We start from the raw sequence: 17,757 nt of genomic DNA, 5'->3' as shown, positions 1-17,757 counted from the left end.
TTAGTGGAGTCATGTTTTACCTGCGAAAGACATTAAAGTTGTCATATTGTCACTTTAAAGTGAATCTGATCTTTTGCCTTTGTGTTCCTGCTGTATAATCTTAGTTGTCTTTAAGTTTGAGAATAAAAGTTTGAATTGGCACCAAATCTAATAACTGTTAAAAGCTAAGCACCTGTTGAAATAAAAAAAACATCTGAACAAATCCACTGTGAATTCATATGTAGATGTTAAGAAGTTAATCGTGCATAAAAACGCAGTTGGTGTAGCAGCTAAAAAAAAAAAAAAACAGTGACCCACATTTAAAGCTATTTTTAAAACATATTCTGTTGATTTGCACTTCAGCTGCATCTTCCCTCCTAAAGTTTCTTGAGAAATTCAGCACGTCTTTTTGAAAAACAGTAAAATGTCAGATAAATCGGAAACGCAGATATTATGATGAATTCAAATCGGTGCTTTCTCTTTTCCTGCCTCACTCAGCATAATTAGAGTGCGACAGTGACTTTGTTTCGGTTTAAAGTCAAAGCGTCACAGTGATGAGCGCAGCTGCAGATCTCTACCTGCAGATGTTACCATAGGTGCGTTACAGGACACGCGCAATCTGCACCAAACTGCCATTGGCTCTTCTTCGAAAATAAAACTGAAGCATAGTGAATCAGTGGATGTGAACACACCAGTGACACAAAAGGAAACAGGGTGATGCTTTGACCATTTGGTTTAATGGAGCAGGGAATTGCGCACGGTTGTGCCACTCTGGATGGACTGATCCCATAACTGTCACTGGGCGTCTCTTCAGTCGCGCTCACCTGAGACCTCTTCGCACCTTGAGTGCTTCACCACCGGTTGATGCCGAGGATCATGACCATGAACGGTCACCACCAATCGGTTGCCACAGCGCCGCTGGATCTGCGCACCACCAACAGAGAGCGCGGGGGCGCCGGGTCCCGGACTCCGGATTGCGGACTGCAGGGACGCTCGCCCGCTCCCCCTGCGTGCACGGGGACGAGCAGCTTGGAAACACGCTGCTCTACCACCGTCAGGAGCGTGGACATCGCAGCTGCTCGCAAACGACCAGCAGACAATTCCTCCCTAAAACTTCCTTTTCGGAAACGGCCGATTCTAGTGGAGCCGGAGACCCAGACTCAGTCAGCGGCTCCTGCAGAGAGCGGAGGGCGCGTCTCCCCTGTGGTGGAAACGGACTCGGTTTTTCGGGAGAGTTTGCCCGGTCGTTTGGATGAACACAGAGTCGCTGCAGCAGCAAGTGAAGAAACGAGGCAGAGTGCAGAGAAATGCCACATGCGCCTTTTGCATCCGATTAATTACAGTGAGTATTTCTACATCCAAGCTTTTAGACACAATATCTTTGAACTGTTTCTTATTGTTAGCCTTTAAAGTTTATTTAAAACTTGTCAACCACCAAGTAATGTTTTTTATTCCATGCGTAAAGTTGTACCAAAACGCACACGTGAATTATTTGCAGTGATTTCTGGGATAATTTGAAGTTGACATTCCTGTTGTTTTAAGAAACAATTACTTTGCATGGCCAAAATTATGATGTGCGGTAAATTCACATACATTAGAGAGACAGTTTAGGTTTCAACAACCTGTGGGACTCTAAAAAATGGATTAGTGGTTCTACCCTAATGCTGCTGATGTGTTGACTCATGCAATAACAGCACACAGCACCCCCCCCCTCCACATTTTTTTGGCCACTATGATGTCGAAAAGTGGAAGACAAAGGCGTCACAATCTCAGCTGATCCAGCAGCCACAGCTGAATCAATGGCAAAGTGTCCAGTCAGCATCTTCTCCAGCCTACTCCTCTTCACTCAGGCCCTGTGAAGAGGAGTAGGCTGAAAGTTACTTATCCAGTTAACCCAGTGAATAGTATGCATACAAAAACCAACATTAAGAGTTGCACACTTCATTATTAGAAAAAATAACTTGTATACGACATCAGTCTTATTCATTTTCTATGCATCAGCAAATGCTGCTTTTTCTGTTTCTGTTTCCTCTGTTCTCAACCTTACATGTCTGTCTCTCTGTTTCCTTTCATGCTCAGGTCATTACCCAGTGTACTACTTACCCACAGTACTGGAGCCCGACCACCCGCTGGCTCACCAAAGAGACAACCTGCTGGCTAGCATCGCTCTGGCTACACATCAAGATGAAGATGGAGACACGTATGTTCATATTTTTCAAAAGTGGCTTAGGTTGAAAATTTGGTCATTCAGTCCATCATGTATGTGTCATGTTCTAAGTGAATCATTCATCCATCCATCCATCCATCCATCAGATGAGCTTTCTATCAGATTGAGAAGAGTCATTGTGATTCATTGTGTTGATTCATTGTGTTGAGAGCAGACAGACATCTTATGTCCCCCTGTACAGACCAAGACCTTAAACTTGTGATGAACTATTCATGATGAGGCAGAAAACAATGATTTAAAGTTTGATATCCAAAATATTCCTAACTTCTTGGAAATGATGACTCATCAGTTCTTATCTTGCTGAGCATAAAAGTTACACTCAATTCAAGTTTAATGTTAGAAGGAAAGGACAATGTTAAGGTGCAGAATTGATAGATATAAGGTTTATTACACTGCCCGACAGTCCCCTTATGTCCACATTGGAATTCACCAGATTCAATTTTTTATTTTGAATCTACAATTGCAGAAACATGATTGATTTTCTTTCATCAAGATGAATCACTCTCTATGAAAAGAAGATGAAAGGCTGAAAACACCCTCGCTGATCCAGATCCACACCAAAATATCTTTGGTTCTTCCCTGAACCTATACTGCATCGTTCCAAAAAGTTTCATGGTAATCGATCCATTAGTTTTTGCATATACTAACCAAACGGACAGGGGTGAAAACGTAACAATACTCTATCCTGAAGGGTTCTGTCAAATTTTCAATCATAAAGTTTCCACACATAGTTTATGTGTGTTTGCTGATTTATCTCATGTATCTTTGTATAAACTAATCAGCCTTTTCTGCAGCATAGAGTTTGATTAATGATTAAGATATTCAAGGGTCAGCATGTGGAGACACTGAAACTGAGGCAGTTAAAGAGAATATCTCCACTGGTCATTTTAACAGTTACACCTCTTCCTCCTGAAGTTGTTAAAAACTGCTAGCAGAAGACCTCTGAGATTTCATAGCTCCTTACCAGCCAGTGTCAGACATTTCATCATATTGGCTCCCTGCACAAGGGGAAACCAAAGTGAAAGTGGAATGGTCACATAAAATAACAAGTCACAACATGTGACTCACTGGGCTGGACTGAAACAACACCGGCTTGACCTCATAAATACATAAACAATCTGACTTTACACAACCTGGTTGCGGTTTATGAGACGTCTGTGATGATAGCTCAGCTTCACTGTCATGATATTGAACAGGTACAGTCACTGAACCTTCTCGTTCGCAACACATTTCTTTTCTATTGGGAAACTGGTGTAGTGTAGATCAGGAATGATTCACAAAGTGGCGATGGAGAATGTAATGTAACATATTAACCTGGAAGCGGCGACAGTTGCATCTGAGCTGTCAGATAAAATCTGTTGCATGCACGTGCAATTTATAATTTTCAGTTGACTTGTCTCTTAAGGTGTTGAGACCACATGAATGCAAATATTAAACTTTAATGCATGGTTACTTTACTTTGTCTAAAGGTTCAACACCCGCCCACGCAGTAACGACAAACTGACACAAGGACACACACACACACACACACACACACACACACACAGTCATGTGACTACACACAGTCAAGTGACTGAAATCGTTGCATGTCCACGAATCAAATGGATTCGGTTTAAAAAATAAATAATTTTCATCCATTGAAAACAAACTCGTGATGAACAACATTAAGCAGAGACATAAGTCCTATGATATATCACAACAGCTTATTATTATATTTACTTCAGGGAATCACTGCGACATGTCTGCCACTGACACAAAGGAAATTATTTTTAAATGTGCACCAATATAGGTGTGTATTTCTATGGCTGGTATAACAGTGCAGCCAACCTTGATTTTATTTTTCATGTTTACCTGCATAATAAATTGCTGACACTCTTGCAGATATGTAACATACATTTGCATGGCGGGCACAAAACCTGCAATGAATATTATTCTCAAATTCAAGCTGACACAGGACGACTGCAGTTCGTTATTCACCTGCCTAAATGATGCAGTCTACAGACGGCACACTTCTTACTGACACTTGACGTAGAGAAAACATCTTTCCAGTCCCAGCTGATCACACTGGCACTTCATGGTTCGGCTCCCTTTTATATTCTAGAAGTTTTGACCTCTTGGATAATCAAACACTGTTGAAGTCCCACGATCTAATGGGAGATCACACTTTTATAGTTTTGGCTCAACGTCACTCTGGCATTTTTATAATTTTGTTCATTGTTTTATTGTTTGTTGTCTGTTTTTGTTTTGTTGCATTACTGAGTATTGTCTACATTTTTCTATGATATGTCAACTTCTCCCCTGTATTTTATGCTGGAAAGCACCTTTAACTCCTTGTAAGGTGCTATAGAAATAATGTTTATTATCATTATTATTATCTTCACATTCACACAATGCAACAAACCTGCGCAGGAGAGACTTCTCAAAAATGTTGCTGCTGTGTAATGAAGCTGAGACCTTGTTCGGTTGTGTGGTACCTTGCTGATTGTGGTTTTCGTTGTGTGAATTCTGCAGAAAGAAACACTCTCAGCCCCCCGTACTCTCTCACACTGTATGTATATGAGTGTGTGTGTGTGTGTGTGTGTTTGTATGTCTAATGAGTGATGTCGAGCTCTTACGTCAATGTCAGTGCATCGTCTGTTCTCAGCGCCTCTGAGCACGTTAGTTTCGGGAAAACCAGTGAATGCTAACTTTTTAAAAAAATGACTGTGGTTTTTCTCAGGTGTCTGTCTCTTTTCTTCTCTGTGTTTTTAAATGAATGGGCTCAAAAAACCCAAACATCCGCTTCTTACTTCCTCATTTACCGCTTTCTTTCTATCAACTTCATCTCGCTCTCGCTCTGCTTTTCTATGTCGTGCCACTTGGTTCTCCCAATATTTCATTTAAACGCCTCATGTACAGACTTTTTTTTTTACCTTAAAGCTCCTACAAACAAATGCACACGTTTCCCGTCAGTCAGTGGATTTACCTGAAGTCATAGGATTTTATGTAGAGTTTGCAAATACTTAATACAACGCCTTGCAGACCAAGATAATGTTACAACTGACATGCACAAAATACTTTTACAGTATTTGGATTCTGCACTGAGCCAGTGCTTGTGTTTGTGAGAGGAAACTAAAATAACAATAAAGGGTACAACCACACACACACACACACACACACACACACACACACACACACACACACACACACACACACACACACACTGTATTCTTAGGCACAGCACATGCTTTGAACTAAATACTAACGTCTGTGTGGCAACAGGCTAAGAGTTGTGCCATAATGCTGAGTTTAGATGTTTTTTTTTACCATGTACACCATCTTAGAATAGTATATTAGCATCTGCTAATGGGAACTAAACAGAAAGTTCAGCTGAGGTTGACGGAATAGAAAAATTAATAAAATAAAATTCCTCATTATCGGGACATAAATGTGTATAATAAATGAAAAGTTAAGTGATCACCGATTTCATAAGGATTCATTCTCTACATCAGTTTCTTGTGACATTTCAGATTGTACCAACATTAATGCAAGTTAAAACTAATAATGAGATTTGTGGCTGGATTTATGAGCCTGAGTCACATGTGGACAATGCTGATGTGATGTTTTCTGTTTATCATCAACTCCAATACAAACATTAATATAAAAAACTATAAGAGCATCATAGGGGCTTACACCATAGTCTATAAATAAAGATGGACGACATGCCAGCACCCCAAAAGTAAAACCAAATAATCTTGATCACCCCCCTGTGGCTGACTGCAGGATAGATCATAAACCCTGCTTCCTCCATGTTAGTGGATGGAGCACAGACCAAAACAAAATATCAAAGCACACGTTTAATAAACTTTTGTGGTAAATTTGATTCTAATTATTATTATTTGATGCCACAAAAATGGCATGATTGTCATAATTGACAGCTGAGACTGACTAGCTATTGGTCAAACCTGCATATTGGTGGAACCTCGATACCCCGGCTCCACCTCACGATCACTACTTCACAAACTCAAGCTCTAAATTATGTAAAAAGCACAAAATGGCTGCAACTGTAGCCGGTATATTTTGGCTTCAGTTTGCCACAATGGGAGGCGTCTCCATACATAGTCTTCATATGGACTATACACACACACTCAGTTATAAACCTTTTGACTGAGAGTATCGATAAAAAATGCCACCTCAGGAAAGTTTGGAAGTCCCATTGTTCTTCGAGAATTCACAATGGGACGTCAGCTGTGAAGTGGACTGTGGTGCGTGTCTGCTTCTCTTTTGTTTACTATTCACACACACACACACACACACACACACACACATCATCCCGTCGCAGCTGGTCCGCAGACCACATGATATGTAGGCTTCAGTCCCATCATACAGTTTGGCTGTGCCCTCACCCTCCATACCAAACAGGATACCACACGCACACTGCCTTATCTCTATGCCTTCTCTCTTTTCTTTCTTTTCAGTCTGTGTTCACTCTCACACACAAACATACGCTCACACTGAGACTGACTGTGTTAATGTGGCAAGCTCGGGACTCCTGCCTGCGTCAGTGCCTCTATGCCTGAGGTTATCTGGGGCTGTGGTCTGCCCCACTTCCAGGAACTAGAAAAAGTACAGTTTCATGTGAAGAGAAAAAGAGAGAGATGGATGCAGATAAAAAAGAGTACAAGAGATGGAGATGCAGAACAACTTAATGGCGATATATAAAGTCATACGTTGATCACAAACTTCAATGCTTCGAGAGTTCATGAGCTCTGATTCAGTTGTTATTCACAGTGTCAAACTGCAGCAGGCGTTTGGCTTCTGTTCATCAGAGCATTTAAATATCACCTCTAAAAACACTTTTCTTGGCTGGTAGCTGATAGTATGTACAGTAAATAGGAGGATGGGATCTCTCTCGATACCCATTTACTCACTGTGAGCTCAGTTACAGGAACAGAGACAATCCGTTCTGCTTTTTGTTCTGATGTCAGGAGCAAATCATCTGATTGCTTATTGCAGTCGCAGGTCCTAACCTCTTGCACTGCCACATTTAAGCTTTCTACTGTAGAGCTGATCTCCATGCTCGCTCATGCATTATGCAGGTATATACGCACAGACAACTTTAAAAGTGCATTTCTTTTTTTAGCATGTTGTGTTACTGTTTAATTATATACAAAAACATACATAGGGTTCTTTTTTTCCTGCCACCACTGAGAGTGTGTTTGCACCTGCTTGATCCTTCAGTTTAAGATACCACAGGTCATATTCTGTTCACACACGCCACCTGTAAGTTGTCAAAGATGTTTCGTAAGGAATACATAGATTAAGTGAGATGCTATTATGTGGTAGGAAGATATTATTAGAGTAATTTGATACTGTAACAGCCTGCAGTAAAACACTAATAAGGTATGAAGCTGGGTACATTGAACACAGCATTTCTGATGAGATGTTAAGTTTTCATATGTACATTAGTGTCATATGTTTACGTGTCTCTGAGGTTTTTAATTGAAATGTTTTTTTGCAGGAAATCATTATTTCTTAATGACTCTGTGTCAGTAGGAGACCGAGCTGAAGGGAAGTGGTGCAAGTGTTTTTGTCATTGTGAGAACTCAGATTCTATGCCGGGTAACTTTCAATTCATTCTTAAGAAGTGTTCCGTGTTTCCTGTTGCACGGTTATACACTTTGTCTGATAATGCCTCGTCCAAAGGATGAAGCTGAATTAGTAAACCTACAGAAAGCCCCCTGTCAAAAACCCATACAGCTTAATGGCTGGATTTCACAGCACAGATAGAGGAGAAAGAGTGCTGCCATTGTTACCAGCAACAGGAAGTGACATAAACCAGTCTGGCTGTTACTGGAAGCTGCTTCTCCTGACAGCATGAGAAAAACCAAAAAAAACATGTGAGAACTGCTATGGTGTCTTCTACAGCATAGACCGCTGCAGTTTCCTGCTCTTCCCTGTCCTACACTTTGGCCTAACTTTGTTCTTTCGCTTCACTGAGAGACCACAGATAGTGGTTTCCCCTTTAGTCTTGATAAGGGTGTGATAAGAATACATGTGAGTCATGTCTGACATCTGTGGAGCTCCTCGGTACAACCGTCAGGTCATTTCGATGAAGTGGAATTTGCTGCTCTGATTACAAAGACATTTTAAGTCCTTCACAGGTTTCATTTTCAGCCCATTTTCAGCCCATTTTAAGGATAACATCTGTAGTTAATAGTTATAGTTTCATCGTCAGTTAGTTTAGCTTTGCATAAAGAATTAGAAGAAGGGGATAGCCAGACTGGCTCGCTCTGTCCAAAGGTGACAAACCCCCTTACTAGTGGCATCTCAAAACTAGAACTGAACTAGTCTTATTGTCATTGCACAAAAATTGAAGCAATCATGTAAGTGCATTCACAACATCAGACAACACATCAGATAATTTTACGTAGTGGGTTGTGCCGGCACCCCATGTGCAGAGGCTACAGTCCTCGCTGCAGTGGGCCCCGGTTCGAATCCACATCGGGCGGCCCCTTACTGCATGTCATTCCCCTCTCTCTGCTCCCTGCTTCCTGTCTCTCCTTCACTATACTGTCATTAAAGGCACAAAAGCCCAAAAATATATTTTTTAAAAAAGGTACAGGTACAAGTTGTAGAAATAGTCTGGCACATAACCTCTGTATAACCACAAGGTCTTTCATCAATGAGAAATAGTCTAATGTAAACACAATCTTATAGGTTGCTTTTATTACCTTCAAAATAGCCTGGTTAGCTGTTTCTAGTCTTAATGCAAACTGGCTGCGAGATGTACTCTTATGTTTAATGGATTGATTCATCGGGCTTTTCCAGGATTCGCCATCTTTTTTACTTATAATTCATCTTGTGAAGCACCTTGTAAGTCTGGTATTGAAATGTGCAATAGGAATCAAGTTTATTTTTATTACTACGACTATGAAATATTTCCCAAAAGGTCAAACTATTGCTTTAAGCTGAATATTTGACCAACCCTGCAGTCATGATGCAGTTCACTTGCTTGAACAGTTCACAGATTGAGACTTGATTGACTTGCTTGAACTATAACTCTGATGAAAAAACACATTTACACTCACATCACAAAATAGCACTGAACTAAAATGTTGTATTAGTGTAGAGATTATTTCAGCGTAACTTCTGAAGTTCTCATTATTCATTTGTTTTGAAATCATTCATGTTCCAGCTTTTAGTGTAAAGTTCTTCATGTGTTGTTTTTTGTATTCGTCACAGAGCTCTCCATATAGCTGTGGTGCAGGGGGAGCTGGCCATCGTCTGTACACTCATCCATCTCCTGTTGTGGGCTCGCAGAGGCCTCGATATCTACAACAACCTCCGTCAGGTAAAACAAACAGTGTGACATGCACCACATTTCATATGTATGAAAACATGCATTGACATTTCATGCAATCTTCCGTCTTCCTTTCCCATGTGGAAACAATCAGACACACATAAAGATTTGTGTCTGATGTTTTCAGATGTTTCATTTCTGTTTTATAACACATACAACAGAGGTCTCAGCATCAGTCAGTGTAACATGATGAGAGAGTCAGGTGTGATGTGGGTCACAATCCCCTGCCTCACCCCTCTGATAGCAGTGATATGGAAAAGAGTGAAAGAGGAAGTGTCTTGATTTCCTCCTTGCCTTGCATGATTATTGCATACTCTTCCAGTCATGGACGGTTTATGGTTACGTGGTGGAATTCACCCTTCCTGGTTTCTCCACCTGTGCTTGCTAATAGCCACTGCCATGCCCATGCTGGGAAGGACCGCAAGTGATTTCCAGGGTTCTCTTTTATTGTGTACATGGTTTTCTAGTGCTCATTTTCTCTACAGGGATTTTTCAGGGTTTGTGCAAATAGAATTCACCATTGTTAAGCAAGAGAGCCCAGATCAAGCTGTGCAAAGTGTGACTCCTCACTCATAACCTGTAGCTTGACCTTAACTGAAAACATATGAACTGAAGAAAATTAAAAGACTTGAATAGGATTCCCCGTTGTTATTTGTTCTTTATTTTCTGACAATTATTTGTCGCTGGCTATTTAACATGACATTTATTGACCCAATGAACTTTCACTGAGGTGATTATAAAATACCAGACTGTGCCCTTATATACAAACTAACCTTGATATGAGGGATTAGCTGCAGCGTACTTTACTGTAGTGTGTGTACAAAGAATTGTCTCAAGCGTTTCCCAATCCAGGGCTGTCCCAGCCACTGGCCTTAAGCCAACGCTTCCATATTCTCCTCCCCTCTGTTGTCTCCACCTCCTCACACTCTTCCTCTGCAGGCTGCCAGCGTTTCTCTCTTTCATCCTTCAGCAGAGAAAAGCACCTGAGTCGCGTAGAAGTTATTTCTCAAGGCTGGGGTTTCACACCACACAGGACACCACGGGCCCGCTTACCAGAAATAATGCTGGTAGTATCATCAGTTGTTGTCTTTCCTCATAGCATGAGGCCTGTCGGTATGGGTTTTGCGATATCCTGTATCTCACACACGCACACACACACACACACACACACACACACACACACATACACACGCGCACACAAACTCTTTTCACACATAACAGCTATATGCAGTTAGAACCAAAAAGGGAGATTTTCAGGCAGAGGTCCTATCAGAATAATTTGCCTACCAGATTGTGTGGTTTCGAAGTGAACACGAAGAGGCATAAAGAATGCACTTATTAAAACGAGGCCATGCAGGGAACTCTATTTTGCAAAACTTTTTTTTTTTTTTCTTCACATGGCCCCGGGTGCATTTTCTGGCACCAGCTAACTTCCCAAAACATAAAGCAAAATTAAAATACCACTTTTCCAATATCAATGACAAGTCCTGAGTTTCTGTGGTTTGCATATGGAACTTTTTGACAGAGTGTTACTATCAGTACCGTAAGTGAACAATAGTGCAGCGCTTGATTTGAAGTACGATGACGGTATGAGCTCAGCTGTTTGATACTCCCAAACTGGTCATGCAGTTGGTTCAGCAACACAAAAATACGCTAGTTGTCAATTTCTTGCTGCACAGCTGATGGTAGAGTGTGTGGCAGTGACATCAGTGGGGTTTTGGAACTGAGTCCCCTGGGGCCACCCACACTTTATCATGTGCCGATGATCATGTGCTTTAGATTAAACACATCCACTGAAGTGCTTTTACAATGCAGGAGATGATCTGTGTCTTCTTCACTGACATTGCTATACATGTCCAAATTCAATATAGAGTCATTGACATTCATATTCATTCTCTCTGTTTGTTTATGTGCATGTTGATGGGATGCAATTACATTTATTTTTTTACTATGTTTGCCTTTGAAGGAGTGTCTATTCATGAGTGACACATCTGCGCATGTTTGTGCTTCTATCCTTATTCTGAGAAGTCACATGACACCCCCCCCCCTTCCCCTCGCTCTGTGCTGTTTCTCAACATACCTTGAGCTGAGGTTCTGAGGGTAATTTCTAGGGACTTTCCCTTCCTTCACATCTCTCTCTCTCTCTCTCTCTCTCTCTCTCTCTCTCTCTCTCTCTCTCGTTGTCTCTCTATCCGTCACTACCATACTTTTTTTTTCTTTTCATATCCGTCACTGCGTATGTCTCAAGAGAATTCTGGGTTTTTAATCGTTACAGATCAACCGACTGATGTTATCAGAGCAACAGTCAACACTGCTGACGTAAGAGCGTGTGATATTTATTTGTGCAACAGGAGTGTCTTTATCCCCAAGGGTTCAATGCAAAAGAAAAATCTTTGTCTCTTCACGCTGCAGCCGTCCACCTTCCTTTGTGTTTGTCACTGGCTGCAGCCCGGAGCTACCCAGAAACCTCCTCTCGTCTCTTCTCTTTTCTTCTCCTCTCATCTCTCCATATTCATGTTGCTCTACTCATTTTGCAGGAATGCATGTGTGTGAGGACAGACATGAGGGAAAGAGAAGGGATTTTCCCTTATTATCCTGTCTTTCCCCAATATACTCCCCTCTGACGCTTCTGCTTCTTCCTCATTCCTCCATTTCTCCACCCTGCCACCCGCTCTGCTCTTTTCCCGCCCTTCCTCTTATCTTTGCTGGATTTTTGTTTTAGTCACTTTGAAATCCTTTACAGGAAGCCACTGCTAGACCTTGCCAACGCTGAGAGGTCTGTTTTAAAAGGCCTTAAAAGGCATTAGTGTGGAAGGTAGTTCTGGGAATGATTCAAGAGGATAAAATCACAAGAGTTTCTTCATGCTGTATGGGGATAAAATAGTGTTATGGCTGCTTTCAGAAATGTTTGTTTAACAGTGAAAGGGAGTTTGATAAATGCAAATTTCACAGGGGAGTGTGTGCGTGCGTGTGTGTGTTGTCTAATCGGTAAACATGTATGTGACTCACAGGATTCAGGGAAACAGGAGCTGAAGGGAGGTAGACTGTCATTGACACACTGAAGGAATTCCACTGCCTGACTAGGCTTAATAGTCTTTACTGGAACAAACCTCCTGCATACACACACACACACACACACACACACACACACACACAGAAACAGTAAAAATGAAACCTAGAACAGCAATCTGTTCCTTATTCCTGATTTTATTGTCCAACTTGAATAGCAACTAAACATTTCAGGTTACAGGAAACTTCATTTATGACCCAACAAATGTATTTCTGAAATGAACAGCGAGCTGCTGCAGCGCTGCCCCCAACCTGATTCAATTATCAACAGGATGATACACGCTGACCTCACCCAAAGGAACATCCTAGATTGCTCAAGTGATTTAAATCAGTGCTTCATCATTCATCCAGGCAAGCACCCAGGAAACATTTGCATTTCCTTTCATTTTACTGTTTGTGTCTCAGAACAGGTTTGTCCTCATTTTAAATGAACCACAGTCTCATGGGGCTGCTGCTGTTCTTTGATATATGATGCAAAGGTTTCATCTGTGACACAGACTTTATGTGCATTGTCTTAATTGTTGACAACTATGATCAGCTTGTAAGGATTAGGCGTGATTGTATACATGTGGGAAAAGGCCAATAACATGAGTGAACCTGTGTCTCATTGCCTTCTGATGTGTAATAATAATAATCTTAACGGAAGTGGTTTCTTGTTTATTCATTTGAGGCGTTGGCTGTTCTTTCAGGCTTTGTTTTATTGAGTCTCTGACCTTTAACCTGTACAACAGGTTGAGAAGAAAGGAGGCCTTTACCAGAATTAATCTCACTCTTCCCCATCTATACTTACTGGTATTTTGCACTTCCCCTATGAAATCGTGCAAAATGGTGCGTGTTATTTTTACACTTTAGTTTATGGACGAATTAAAGAAATGCTGTGTTAATTTGTTAGTTTAAGAGGCTCTGGTAGGCACATCCTTATGTTGACATATAGTTTGTCTCAGGTGTTTATTAGAACTAGTTTAACATGCAGTACTTCTGCATGCAATTCCCATTTTCAAAATGAAGAGTAACATGCAATAAGTTGTGAAAATATGTTTCTCATTTTTTTCCCACTCTTTTCTTCCCTCACAAAGAACATTTAGTTTTAAAAGCCATCAAGGTTTAATATAGCCTTTTCTCAACAAAATTTGCTTTAATCATATATAGTGTGATTATTCCAATGTGTTCAACCTGTTGGATCGTTTGAAAAATCGTTTGAAAAATAAATAATTATCAAATATGTAACAAATAAATAAAACTCTTCCTGTTTTTTTTTTACAGGAAAACTTTTAAGCTAAGCTAATTGTCTCCTTATAGCCTCATACTCACCAGAGAGCAAATACATTTATTTCCTGAAATCTAAGTGCATTCCTTTGATTGAGTTACAACTTGGAGATTGTCAACAAAAAAAACAGCAAATTATTACGTTTGGTATTAGTGAGGATCTGGGATTTCCACTGTGAGAGTTTATAGTTATTAACAATGACACTAATACTGTTTCAAAAAACAGTGGCATCTACACAGAGATAAAATCTATTAATATCAAATTGCAAGAGAGGAATGATTTCTTTGAAGACCGCAGAGAGAGGGCGTATTGTTCAGCATCAGTTGGGGGTTCACACTCTCTGAATGCCATCTAGTGTGCGCTGCAGTGTGAAAAATAAAGCTCCTTTGAGAGGCTGTGTATTGCTTTTTATGGTCATGGAGCTGAAATACTCTGGTTTGTCTAAAGTGTCCTTTCGCTCTTGTTCCAGACTCCTCTTCACCTGGCAGTGATCACCCAGCAGGTAGAGATGGTGGATGTTTTGTTGAAAGCGGGAGCCGACCCCGCGGCCTTGGACCGTAACGGCCAAACAGCAATCCACCTCTGCTGTGAATACAAGCAGCGTGAATGTCTCTCTGTCGTGCTCTCTCACTCCTCGTCCCCCATGTGTTTGGAGATCAGAAATTATGAAGGTGAGTTGTGGTAAGATCGGCTCTTAGCTCCTCTCATTAAACCATTTAACCTGATTAATGCTCAAGTTTGTTTGACACCATTTCCTCTTCAGTGATTTTCCTATGACTAATTGGATGAATAAATGCCAAAACCATTATTAAATAAAGCAAATTTAATACATTTAGATTAAAGAAATAGAAGAATTGTGTGTTAAATAAATCATCATCAGTTCATTAATCAACTTAATAACCAGAGTGCTATGACAAAAGTAGTAGCTAAGATATTAACATCCCTATCTAATGATATCATATCTGTTTAACACATAGACTACCTCTGGTGTCAGTACAGGAGAGTTCACTGAGGGATATGTATGTACCCTTGTTCAGGGGGTGAGGTTGGATGTTTTGGGTGAGGGCCTCTGTGGTTTGGTGTCAGTTTAGTGTCATCATGTCAGGTCGCAACAGTAACATCTGCCGGCACAGAAAACAGAACATCCACGTCTTGATGATGGCGTAAAGCCCCTAAGATACACAGGCTCTTCTTACTATTATCTGTAATTTCCAGGAGTTTGTAGGTAGGGATCAGAGCTCATAACACAAAACTACGTCAAGTGAACAGCAAACTCTCCCCTCTGCCATAAAAGATCCGAGAGCTCATGCCCAGGCAAGACTTTATTTAGCTTTTATGTCCAGCAGTTTTGATAATAATAAGATTTGTACTAGTATTTTCTTATGTCTCTCCAAAACTGCTCTTGGGCAGTTGGTTTAAGTCCAAAGAATAATGAAGTAAAATGGTAAGAACTGAGTCTTCTGCTTATCGACAAAACCTCTCCAATCGTGTTACTATCATTTAAAGATATATGTCACAAATCTTCATTTAAACCAGACCTATGAAAGTTACAGTTACATATATTTTGTCGACTTTACATTATTCAAAATGTTTCCAACAATGTTCAAACCCACAGAAATCCCCCAATTTTTGTATTTTACAAAAAATGCTGTAAACCCTTTTACCTATTTGGGGTCATACTGAGAGTACAGGAAACATGTATAGAGGTTAATGTCAAAGTGTGTGAACATATTTGCTCAGTGTTAAACTCAGTTACTGTTTTGTTCCCAGGTTTGAGCCCCCTCCATCTGGCTGTGCTGCAGGGCCACAAAGATTTAGCCAGAATGCTGCTGGACGCAGGAGGTGACATCAATGCAATGGTTAGTTCAGCAATGACTTAGTCTCACAACATCACAAATATCAGATTTAGCGTCTTGGTGTTCACTGATTTTTTTTCCCTGTGGTGGTTTTCTTTTTTATCAGGACATCAAAAGTGGCCAGAGTCCTCTCATGCATGCAGTTGAGAACAATAACGTAGACATGGTCCACTTCCTCATTGAGGTAATGAGGGTGTGTGGGGAGACAAAGGGTTGTGACTCGGCTGTATTTGATCAGTCAGGTTCCAGCTCGTCAGCTGCATACACACTTTAGCATTAATCATTTTTTCTAGCTGTCATATAAGACCTTCAAAAATGTCTCATTGGATATGGGTTTATTCACAGAGCTTCAAGATGTAACGTACGTGGACAGAATAGATAGATAGAACAGAGTTTAAAGTTGTATTGTATGGACATAATAATCTTTTCTGCATGGCTTTATCTTTTTTTTCCACTTTCTTTGCACAGCAGTATCTGTCGGTGGTTTTCTTTGTTAATAACATCCCTGTAACCCTCTTTTGTTTTTCTGTGGCAGAATGGCTGTGATGTCAACAGCCAGTCATACAGTGGGAACACGGCCTTGCACGGCGCCTGTGGCCGAGGTCAGGTGGACACGGTTCGGCTGCTGCTGAAGAGTGGAGCCGACAGCAGCCTCAAGAACTACCACAACGACACAGCGGTGATGGTGGCCAAGAACAAGAAAGTGAGTGAGGGTAACACACTAATGATCCATTCCTACTGTATTATTTGTTTTCAGCTTTTTTATGATTGCGAGTTGCTGCTTCAGGACAATTCAGAGAGCAGTGAATCCCCGAATGAGGTTACCAGATTGGTGGTTAACTTGTAAATGTCCAAACTTTCAATCACACACTGTTTCCTCATGACGGGAAAATCCCATTCATTTTGTGTTTACTTTAGTTATCTCAACAACAAAAGTAATCAATTTCAAAGTCTGGTTGACTCAGCTCTGGTCTGGAGGGCACAGGAAGAGAGCAGCCAAAAATGTCAAGTAAATGTGTGTATTCTTCCCTCTAGAGGCAAGACCTGAATGGTGCACTGTTTATCTTTCCTACCAGTGTTATATTGCTGTTAACTTATTTTAGTAGATCGCTGAGACCCTCACCTTAGGTCATGCACACAAGGGTGTAACAGACTTCAAATATTTTCCAGATTGCAGATGTGTTACGAGGGAGAGGCTCCAAGCTCATAAGAGAACCGCACTATGTGTCGGTGTCGCCACATGGGAGCAACTTGTCGGAAAACGGTGAGGGGCATCCACGCAGTAACTCGCATGAGGACCTTCATAAATCAGTGAAATAGAAGTATTTAATATGTTTTCTCTGCCTCTCCTTTAAGGGTCCCCCTCTCCCTGCCAGAGTCGCGGGTGTTCACCTTCGAGTATGCCACACACGCCTCATCGTAGCACATCCCACTCACCAAAGACTCCATCTATGCCTGTATTTCCATTTTACTAGCTCAAAGTTATGGCCCACTGCAACTTGCAACTACCTCTACGCAGACAATCAAATACGCAATCAGACTTCAGTGCCCGAGAGGACAGAGCAGGGGAAAGTGCAGCCAAATGAGAAGACTGATCGGCACGTGAAATGAGACTTCTCCACAAACTGGCCTTCTTTTCCTGGACTTCATGACAAGAGATGATCTTAGGTCGATGCTCTTCTTCAGCCTTGATGTGTGGACATCTCATCCAGCTGCTGTAGTGGACACTCTCCTATTGACAGTGAGAGAACTGGTCACTTACAAACTGCTGCAGATTTTTCATTTGGTATTTTAAGTCTTATTGTTAGGCTCAACAATGTTAGTTGACAAATATTGCACAGTCAATCTTTTCTTTCTGTCATGTTTAAAATCTTATGCCCCCTGAACTTTTTATGTCTGTGTGCGTATGTGCCTCTAGGTGTGTGTGTGTTGTTTATCAGTGAGAAAAGCTGTAGATATTTTTTTATATAAAAGTTTCTATGAGATTCACTTTTTGTCTTTTTTAACAAATTAATTT

At 40.9% G+C, this 17,757-nt stretch overlaps 1 protein-coding gene across 3 annotated transcripts; it reads left to right on the top strand.

The window, feature by feature from the left end:
- Positions 1-493: 493 nt before the first annotated feature.
- On the top strand, positions 494-17,729 carry bcl3 (BCL3 transcription coactivator). 3 transcript variants are annotated; one of them, XM_020092539.2, is made up of 9 exons: positions 494-1,321; positions 2,059-2,179; positions 9,431-9,539; positions 14,354-14,555; positions 15,655-15,743; positions 15,847-15,924; positions 16,276-16,443; positions 16,911-17,004; positions 17,097-17,729. In XM_020092539.2, exons 1-9 carry the CDS (start codon positions 844-846, stop codon positions 17,213-17,215), a joined length of 1,458 nt encoding a protein of 485 aa, XP_019948098.1. In that variant the 5' UTR covers positions 494-843; the 3' UTR covers positions 17,216-17,729. The 3 variants fall into 3 exon arrangements, with proteins under 3 accessions (XP_019948098.1, XP_069393163.1, XP_069393164.1); XM_069537062.1 differs by having other exon boundaries at positions 509-1,321; positions 16,276-16,453; XM_069537063.1 differs by lacking the exon at positions 15,847-15,924 and having other exon boundaries at positions 509-1,321.
- The last annotated feature ends 28 nt before the right edge of the window (positions 17,730-17,757 follow it).

This window comes from Paralichthys olivaceus, chromosome 13 (genome assembly GCF_024713975.1).
Source record: "Paralichthys olivaceus isolate ysfri-2021 chromosome 13, ASM2471397v2, whole genome shotgun sequence".
In the NCBI taxonomy this organism is placed as follows: Eukaryota; Metazoa; Chordata; class Actinopteri; order Pleuronectiformes; family Paralichthyidae; genus Paralichthys; species Paralichthys olivaceus.
Note: the sequence above shows the minus strand (reverse complement) of the source record. Positions and strands in the feature narration are given on the sequence as shown.